The sequence below is a fragment of the Cannabis sativa genome, chromosome 4 (assembly GCF_029168945.1).
Source record: "Cannabis sativa cultivar Pink pepper isolate KNU-18-1 chromosome 4, ASM2916894v1, whole genome shotgun sequence".
NCBI classification, from domain to species: Eukaryota; Viridiplantae; Streptophyta; class Magnoliopsida; order Rosales; family Cannabaceae; genus Cannabis; species Cannabis sativa.
Window position 1 is genome coordinate 73,822,260 of NC_083604.1, and position 9,675 is coordinate 73,831,934.

Here is a 9,675-nt window from a genome sequence, read left to right on the forward strand (position 1 = left end):
AGTGGTGTATGTTTAATTTCACTGGCTTATTTATTAAGCATCACGGTATCAGTGAAATTGAGGACTGATAAGGATATTATGTTATTTTAAATTGATCACATGTTGAACATAATTCCTTACCACACTACTAGACTTATTGACCATGTCGATTTAATACATTGGTATTTGTGATTATGAATGTCTTTTGTTGAGTTAAAAACAATATGACTGTCATAGTTCATTATCAAAGGTTAAATTGGACCGGTATGTTGAGATGCTATCAGAGAACTATCAGTTTTTAAAGTGGCCACAAATGTTTTTCTGTTGTTCAACCCATGAGTCGTTTTCAAACAAAATTATTTTGATATATAATATATATGTATTAAAATCAATGTAGCCCAAGTGGGAGAATGTTAGACTTTTATTTGGGCTTACATTAAATTTTATTGGTTTTATTAAAACTTGGGTTGATTGGATAGTTCTTCTTGTGTTAGCCCATGTTGTTGGTGATCAATTGTTAATGGGCTTAGCATGCGACGAGTAAAGTCTAGGTGAAGCGAAGTGTGGGCTTTTCTAGTTAGCGAAGCCTTTGATGAGCGAGGCCCGGTCATCTAGGGTTTTGTAGGCCTAAGTCCCCAACTCTATAAATACATATTGTCTCATCACAATTGTATACTTTTTGATAATCGAGAGAAAATAAGCGCCGATTTAGAGATCTAGGGAGGAAGACTTAGTTGATAGTATTGCACTATCAAATTGGAGTAACTGTTGTGGATCAATCAGAGATAATTGCTATGGATCAATCAGGTACACATACCTAATTATTATATCTTATTATTGTGTTCTATGTTATATACAAATAGATCTTGGGTATATTATTAATTTATATAACACATACATGACCCTGATATAATTATAACTTAATTCTCTTATTTAAATAATAAAAATTACAGGATTTAATTTATTGTTGTTTTGTTTGACTTGATTTCATTAAAACTCCCATGCATATCGTTAATATTAATTTTTTATTATAATTTTTTAATTAATTTCATGTAATATTTTTTTTATATCGATATTCGTTATACTTATAATATCAATTTTGTAAATTTAAAAAAAATTTCAAATAATTTATAGTACCGAAAATATATTTAAAATTTTTTTGAACGCACGTGATAAATTAAAATATCAAGAATTTTATTTTAATATTATAAATTATTCAAAACTTTTTAATAATTTACAAAGATAATACTGTAATTATAAGGAATACTATTATAAAAAAATTAAAAAAAAATTATATTCTAACATATAATTTTAAGTACAAAAATTAATTAAGAAACTGTAATAAAAACTTATAATTAACACTTCTCATTTTATAAAATGTTTGCATTAATTTCTCCTATTTTTTCTTTATTGGGGTTGTTTCCATCTTAATAGTTACTATATATCTTACAGATCTTTTACAAATTGAATTATTTGACACTTATTTCTTAGAATCTTCATGAAAGCGTGCAGAGTTTTTTTTTTTTTTTTTTTTGGATAAAACAAAAAAAGGGTTGCAAGTTGCAATATGAGAATGAGATTGAGGGGAGTTGTGTCTCTTGAGAATTTTGAAAGAGACTTTCCTTTGACCAAGTGAGAAAGGATTATATAAAATATAAAAAGGAGAGCTTCTTGGCAATTTCAGTACCCCACATCCAAGGAAAAATATACTGTTCAAATTAATTACAAAACCCCTTTCTTCCTCATTCAACTCAAATACCAACATAAAATATTATGACAATCCCTTATAAAATAGTGGATCCCATCTAAACTAATTGTTATTGGTTGGTTATAATAAATAATCACCTCTCATTGTATATATAATTTTGATGTAGATATCATTAATATGAGAAATGCTAATGGACATCCGTGGTGTCTAGCACCCTCTTATGTGTTAATATTGCTATTAATCCAATTAAATATTGGGTCTCATATAATTTAATATAATAGTTTTTAGAGAGTATTGCTAACCCATCGCAACGCAAAGGTGCTAAGCACTACTAGTGCATAATAACAATGCTCCATTAATATATATCACAAACTAATATATGGTTTTTACTTTTTAAACTATTATAATTAGAGGAGTGTTAAATTAACCTCCTATTTTCAAATTATTATAATTAGATCGAGGAATGTTATCATCAACCTTTTGTTACAAATTTTTAGTCAACCTTTATGCCTGAAAATATATATCAAAATATTTGTTTTTTTTTTTTTCACAGCAGTGTTTGTTATGCTTACAACATCCACCCTGTAAATATTTAAAAATTTTCGAATAGTTTACAGTACTGAACACACGTTTGAAGTTTTTTGAATACGCGTGCTAAACTGGAATATCGAGAACTCTGTTTTCAGCATTGTAAACTATTCTGAAGTTTTTAAAATTTTACAGAGATGATACTGTAACTATAATAAATACTACTATAAAAAAAATAAAAAATATTTCGGCATATAATTTCGAACGTAAAAATTAACTAAAAAATTGTACTTAGCACTCATCAATTAATTATTACTAAACTATGTCTCTTTGAATCTTTTTATTCGTTAATTTTTTTTACTTATATTAAATTTTATTCTATGTGGTTTAATTATATCAGTGTATGTATAATTTAAATAAAAGTTATATTAAAAAAAATTCTTATAAGAAAATTTTAGGGATTTTTTTATTTTTACACTTCAAAATAGTTTTTTTTTTTTTTTTTTTTTTTTACATTTTTACAAAATTCTACATAGAAACTCATATTGCAACTAGCGCTGCAACCTAAATTGCAACAAAAAATAGTATAGAAACCCTTATTGCAACTAGCGCTGCAACCACTTTAGAAACCCAAACCGTAAAGGGAAATTTGAAATTCTATACATAATAAACCCTAATATTATTTCCCTAAACCTAAATGTTTTACCATAGCCCATATATGACTACATTTCCTTTATCTCCATAATACCCCTCACATTTGAACCAAACCAATCTAAAGCTTCTCTCTCTCTCTCTCTCTCTCTCTCTCTCTCTCTCTCTCTCTCTCTCTCTCTCTCTCTCTCTCTCTCTCTCTCTCTCTCTCTCTCTCTCTCTCTCTCTCTCTCTCTCTCTCTCTCTCTCTCCCAAACGCACGACCTCTCTCTCTCGCCCAAACGCACGGCGCCTCAACCAAAGACCACGGCTTCACCTCCACGACCTCCGACGACCACCGAGGACCACATACAACCTCCGACGAAGGACCCAGCCCCTCTCACCACCGTCCACAATGCCAGCCCCCTTTTTTTTGTGTGATGTATGATTTGGAGTATTGATAGGTATTGATTTTAGGGTTATAATGTATAATGTATGTGTTTATGTGTGCACCGTGAGTTTTGTTAGATTTAGGTTCGATTTTAGGTTCAGATTTGGGATTTGGAAAAATTGTAGTTTGGGGAAGACGATAGCCCATGGGGTCCGATGGGCACCCCGATGGGGGTCCGATGCTTGCGAGTTGGGGAAAAAAATTGGGTTGGCCCGACGGGACCGATGGGGACCCGATGGGGGGGGGGGGGGGGTCCGATGCTTGCAAGCTGGGGGGTCCGATGGGGGGGGGGGGGTCCGACGGGTCCGATGGGGCCCGATGGGGGGTCCGATGCATGTGCGGGTTGGGAAAAAATGGGGTTGAGTTATGTGAGGGTTATTTTTGGGTTTTTGATAAAATTGTCATATATTTTTTAGTTTGAAATGTATTGATTTAAGAATAAAATATTAGGGTTTTTAAAGTATAGTTTTTCAAATTTCCCACCATAAATTTAAAAAAAAAAAAGTTAAAAAAATTAATATAATAGTGTAATTCCCCAAAATTTTATTAGCCACCTCAAATAAAAAGCCTAGTTATATATATCATAACAATGTTACGAGTCTTATGACAAACATCACGCATGCATGCATGAATTAAAATGCTTACATATTTTTTTTTTTTAAAAAAAAAAACTCATATTAATTGGTTAAATAAGAAATAATAAAGGGTATCTCTTACTCTTAAGCAGCAATACTTCACATAATATTATTGATGTAATTTAATATTAAATTCTATATATTTAAGTTAAGGTATCAGCTAGTTAGCGGTGACTAATACTACCATAAAGTAACGCCTCACGAATAGTTAATAATATTCAATAAAAATTATTATACTAAATCATAATTTATAGCGTAATTTACGACATAAATACTTAAGTTTTAACTCCGGGTTGCAAATAAATATTTAAGTTTAATTTTTGAGGATAATAATACTAAAGTTATATTTTTAGAACTCTGGAAGTATCTAACCGTTAACTATTAAGTCATTAATATGGGTATATTTAAACTAATTTTGTTAAAAAAAATAAAAATTTAATAACTTAGACCAATCAAAGAGATTGTCAGGTGACAACTTATTTATACTTAATAGCCAAAGACAATTATAACTTAAGTATTTAAATAATGTGTAACTCAATATTTAATTTCACACATAATAATAAATAATAATAGTAATAATAATAATAATAATAATAATAATAATAATAGTAAGGCTCATTGTTGAATATATAAATACGAAACAAACATCTACTTATAGATGGTTTTGAACTTTGAAATAGTACTATTCATTTCAACACCACCTCTCTCTTTCTCCTTGTTATTTCAATGTGGTTTTGATAAGGTTATGGCATGTTTAGAAATGTACAACTCCGATCATAAAGCCCACCACCACCACCACCTTCTTCATCATCATAACTACCCACCACCAGTGAGCCCAAGAATCTCATTCTCCAATGACTTTGCCGATTCACATCAACTCATTAACCAACACCACCTTCGACCTACTCCTCCGCCATCGTCGGACTTCGAATTCTCGGTCACCGACCACTCCATGATGAGCGGCGCCGACGAGCTTTTCTTTAAAGGAAGACTCTTGCCCTTTAAACAAACAACCCCATCTTCTTCTCACAGACCCACCACCACTCTTAGAGATGAGCTTCTTGCCGGAGATGAAGATCGTGACGTCACTCTCCGACCCTCTAAGGGTAGTACTGGGTCGACCAGGTGGAAATCCTTTTTGGGCCTTAAGAAGGCCCACAATGGGCCCAACTCAAAGAAGCACTCTGAAGCTTCTTCTTCTTCTGCTTCTCTTTCCAATCTTAGCAAGACCTCTTCACAGGTTATTATTACAATCATTATTTATTTTGTTCTTTGCTAATGTTTATTTTTTTTTATTTATTTATTAACTATGATTTTTTTTAATTTATTTGTAGGATTTATTGAATATTAATGAAGGAGGGTCTACATGCCAAGATGTTGAGATTGGAATATAGCAGCATTGGTTCTTTGGGGGGTGATAATATATAATTATATTTATATATATTTTTTAATTAAGTCTTTTTTTTTTGGAGTGGAGGACTGTTTTTCTTTTCATTTTTTATTTGAAGAGGAAGTTTAAGGTTGATTTCTTAGGGGGGGTTTGGTCTTAGTAAAAGTTAATTATTAATTTCATCTTTGTATTGGTGTTTTTGGCTGTTCACTGTACAAATATGTTTGCAGTTTGAAGAACTCTCTTTTTTTCTTTTATTAATTATTAGTATTAAATCATTTTTCTTCTTCTTCTTCTTATTTTGTCATTATCTATTTATGTTACAAAAAATAAGATTACGCTACATGATTTGGATCTGATTTTATTATTATTGAATCCAGCATAAAATATTATTAATATAATATCATTGTGTCCTTTTGTGATATCTAAGAGTTGAAAAAGAGTGGCAAAATCCCAAAAATCCATCTTCAAAAACAATTACAAGAATTTCACAACTTAATTAATATAACCCCTAATTAATAGCATCAAAAGCAGTATTATTATTGTTTCTGTATATATCTTATGAAAATAAGGATGATGGTGGATAGTGTGACTGTGAGCCATTAATGTTGACAGCTAAGACATTGCTGTTTGAGGGTTGAAAAACTTGTCCAGATCTCAAGGTGGATCTGTAGCCAAATTATAATTATAAATATTTACACACATAATAAATGCAATGTATTATAATGTTGGGTCAGTAAGTAAAAGGCTGATTCATGGTCAAAGATGTTGTGTGTTACTGTTTTCTTCTTAAAAAGCATATAGATACCTACCCCAGCTTACACCCTTTTACACACAAATCCATAGCCCTGCATTATTTTTGGACCAGAGTACATTTACGTACTGGTTTTATGGTACTTGTAACTTATTGACTGCCGTAAACTAGGAATGAAATCAAAGATTAAAACACACAAAATGTTTTTTTTTTATTATTTCTTTCTTTCTTGTCATGTCAAACTCAAAAACAAAACTCCCCCTAATATGAATGATTGAAAGTAACTATATAAACTAATCAAGTTACTGACTTTAGACTCAAAACAAGTAGAAGTAGTAAAAGAGAGTTTTGGTTGCTATAAGGATCAGAAAATCTGCAAACAGTTAAGTATTAACATATTTGCTTGTGGATTTTGTCAAAACTAAAATCCCATGGTTGATCACACAACACATTGTCAGCCATCCTTGTTTTTAGAGATGAGAAATATATAGAGGAAAGTAAGAGATATGGTATGTATTTTTGGGTACATAAACGTTTATGACAATGTCACCAAGGAGCTTTAACCTCTTTGTGGAACTTGTGCTCGTAGCTTTCTGCTTGTGAGCCTAGTTTCTCAATAGCTGCATCAAATCGAACACATGCGACTCTCAGTTCCACGATCTTTGTCTCGATGTCTTTCATTCCAGTTTCGACTTCAGCTCGCTCTTTTCTTGATTCAGCATACATCTTTGCATCTACGCAGACTTCTGAGTCGCGGGAAAGACCAGTAAGACGAGACAGTCGAGAACGTAGAAATCCAACATTCATGCCCAAAAGCTCGAACGCTCTAAGAGACTTGTCCCAGGCTTCAAAATCACCGCGAGAGGTAGTAAGCTTGCAAGCTTTTATGGCAGAAGCAACTTTTACAGTCTCTATGATGGTCCCAACAATCAATTTGTGATTCATTCCCTTGATAATATTGTCATGAAGGAAAGCTTTTTGACTGGAACAGAGCTTATAATATGCTCTTCTAATATCTTCAGGAATCTCTGAATCTACAAGCATTCCATCTACAAGAATATTGAAATTCTTGAAAGATTTCATGTCCTTAAATTGAAAAGCTGGCCCTAATATCTTGGACTCTTCCAAAACTTCAGATGCAACTTCCTCACTGTCGTTTTCAGACTGATCTGCTGGCTTACGGGGAGCTGATCTTGGTGAAACAGTCTTCTTTTTCTTTTTCTTCTCGACAACAGTTAAAGGAAGAGACTTTTGACGTTTCCTGTTTGTATTGTGACATTCTATTGCACCCAATTCTGCATAATCTTTATCTGGGTGTACCATCCATATCAAATGAAATGAACATGAAGCAATATCAAAATCAGATCACAGCTTTGAAGCTAGGAAAAAGATGCATCAATTGTCTTACCTGCATCACTCTGTTTAGATTGACAATCTAAATTTAAGAGGCCAAGAGCTCCATCCACTTCAGTCAAATCATTCGCCCTTATTACGTAAACCTACAAATTCAATGGCCAGTGGCAAATGAAATACGCTAGACATATATAATCACGGCAAAATTATATTTTGGTCTTCAGAGGTTTTCTAGTTCTCAACTAAATGGTTTTTTCTTCGGATGAATTATAAAACAAAGATGGTGTGGAATTATCCCGACTACTACTTTTGGTACAACTTTACAGTAGTGTTGATTATAAGACTTGTTCTTTAAAACTCAATGGAACTTGATCCATTCTCATAGCACTCTTATTGTTCAGTTTTCTTTGCCAGTGGAGCCTGAGTCAGCTAAAATAAAGAAAGAAAACCTCAAATTATCACCTTAAATTTGGTGGGTTCAACTAATTGGAAGACCAAAACATCTCCCTCGAGCAATTTGTGTGCAACAGAAAACTGTCTCCAACCAGCACTCAACCCTGTCTTGTATGCAATGTATTTAACATGATATCGTTTTCCGTCCTCATCCTCCAAAGTGATTGTAGTATCTTCATCTGGTAAGTGTGACTTGCAAAATGGCCCAGGAAGCCCCTGCCATACCACCAACAATGTTATTCTAAACATGTAAATGTCATTCATTTTACCAACATTATACTCGGACACTCTTAACACTACGGTCTACATACCATCCAGAAGCAGCTTGCAACATGTGATCTAACTAGAGATTTCACAAAACTAGGGAATTCGGTCTCTAGATTTGATCGAACCTCCTGTCCTCGAATCACAGCAGATGACTTGGCTTCACCAGATAAGGGTGATGCATGAATTGCAGCCTTACTTGGTGTAGGAGTACTAATGAAAAAAACATGAAAACAATATTGTCCTGGGTAAATATAATGCATACAACAAGTAAAAAATGAAAACATGAAAAGACATTAAAAAAGAAAATAGTTTTACTTACTTCAAGGAATTCCTGGAATGGCCAGATACAACCTGTTTGAGCATATATTAGTTTATCAAAAAACTATCAACTAATAAAGAACAATGCCATTTCATGCATGCTACTCTTTGGCACCAAATTACACCTTATAACAAATTAAGCATGATTCAGGAAATCTCTTATGCACTTTGGCATAAAATCAATAGGGTATATAATGTGAACACCCACTGATCTTAATTTATGGATCTCAATTCCCAAATTGCAAATCAAACAATTTTAGGTTTGTAACAAGTAAATTTCCCAAAAATCCTGAAAATGAAAACTACAATAAAAACATAGAAAGATCATAACATATAGGCTCCTCTTACAAACTTAATTTCAGGATTCCTTTTCTTGACAATACAAAGCTCTTCTTCTTTCTCCTTAAGGTTCTTCTTCTTGGCCTGCAGATAATAATGCACCATAAATTAATTAAAAAAAATCCTTACAATCATACAACCTTAAACCAAAGATAGATATAAAATAAATAAATAACAAACAGAGAGAAAGAGAGAGTGATTACCGAATTGGAAGAAGAGGAAGAAGAAGGTTTGAGCTTTAGCCTGGGAGATTTAGACAATTGGGCCAAAGTGACATCCTCTGGAATCTCATGCTCAAACGATGCCGTTTCCATCGAAACCCTCCTCCTCTCTGGCCCTGTAACTTCCTCCTCAACACCACCAATGCACAATCTGAAAGAAACCCAGAAATGGATCTCGAAAACTAGAGAAAGAGAAAGGAATCAACCCATTTTCATGGTGATGATTCTTCAATTTTTTGGGGATGAATATTGGTGGGGTTTGTTGAAGACCTGGGGACCCAAAAAAAAATATAGAGGAGAAGACCGTTTAACAGTTAATTTTTAATTTTTTTTTTCGACACAATTTAAGAGTTAATTTTTTTTTACCATTAGAAAAAAAAAACAGTTAATTTTTAATCACTCTAAATTAAAACAATTAACTTTTAAGTAAGATTTTTTTTTTTTTTTTGGTTCAAATCTTTAATAAAGATTAGACTAATTAGGCTTTCTCTCTAAATTTTTCAAGGCATTAAAAATTTACTCTGAATTTAGAGATGGTAGAATAGGGCATTTTCGTGTGTAGGGTCAGGGCCCCGACCTAATAAGGCGGCCCCGCCTTGTGAGGATTGCTATTGAGGTCTTTGTCTCGTCCCATCTCGCGATTCTATTC

The 9,675-nt window shown here is 32.7% G+C and overlaps 2 protein-coding genes across 2 annotated transcripts; one reads left to right on the top strand and one right to left on the bottom strand.

Annotated features, from left to right (window-relative positions):
* The first annotated feature begins 4,578 nt into the window (after nt 1–4,578).
* On the top strand, nt 4,579–5,613 carry LOC115712902 (uncharacterized). Its single transcript, XM_030641316.2, has 2 exons — nt 4,579–5,171; nt 5,266–5,613. The coding sequence occupies exons 1-2, from the start codon at nt 4,590–4,592 to the stop codon at nt 5,323–5,325; spliced, it is 642 nt and encodes a 213-aa protein (XP_030497176.2). The 5' UTR covers nt 4,579–4,589; the 3' UTR covers nt 5,326–5,613.
* Nucleotides 5,614–6,408: 795 nt separating this feature from the next.
* On the bottom strand, nt 6,409–9,356 carry LOC115712901 (B3 domain-containing protein Os01g0234100). The gene is made up of 7 exons (XM_030641315.2): nt 9,009–9,356; nt 8,815–8,889; nt 8,468–8,499; nt 8,193–8,358; nt 7,891–8,097; nt 7,484–7,574; nt 6,409–7,385 (listed from the first exon to the last, which is right to left on the bottom strand). The coding sequence occupies exons 1-7, from the start codon at nt 9,117–9,119 to the stop codon at nt 6,622–6,624; spliced, it is 1,446 nt and encodes a 481-aa protein (XP_030497175.1). The 5' UTR covers nt 9,120–9,356; the 3' UTR covers nt 6,409–6,621.
* Between the last annotated feature and the right edge of the window lie 319 nt (nt 9,357–9,675).

Bases quoted from the DNA above. Each gene is read 5' to 3' on its own strand.
- LOC115712902 (XM_030641316.2), top strand. From the start codon at position 4,590: ATGGTTTTGAACTTTGAAATAGTACTATTCATTTCAACACCACCTCTC. The intron at 5,172-5,265 runs GTTATTATTACA...ATTTATTTGTAG, and splicing joins TTAGCAAGACCTCTTCACAG to GATTTATTGAATATTAATGA.
- LOC115712901 (XM_030641315.2), bottom strand. From the start codon at position 9,119: ATGGAAACGGCATCGTTTGAGCATGAGATTCCAGAGGATGTCACTTTG. The intron at 8,890-9,008 runs GTAATCACTCTC...TATTATCTGCAG, and splicing joins CTTCCTCTTCTTCCAATTCG to GCCAAGAAGAAGAACCTTAA. The intron at 8,500-8,814 runs GTAAGAGGAGCC...ATGCTCAAACAG, and splicing joins GGAATCCTGAAATTAAGTTT to GTTGTATCTGGCCATTCCAG.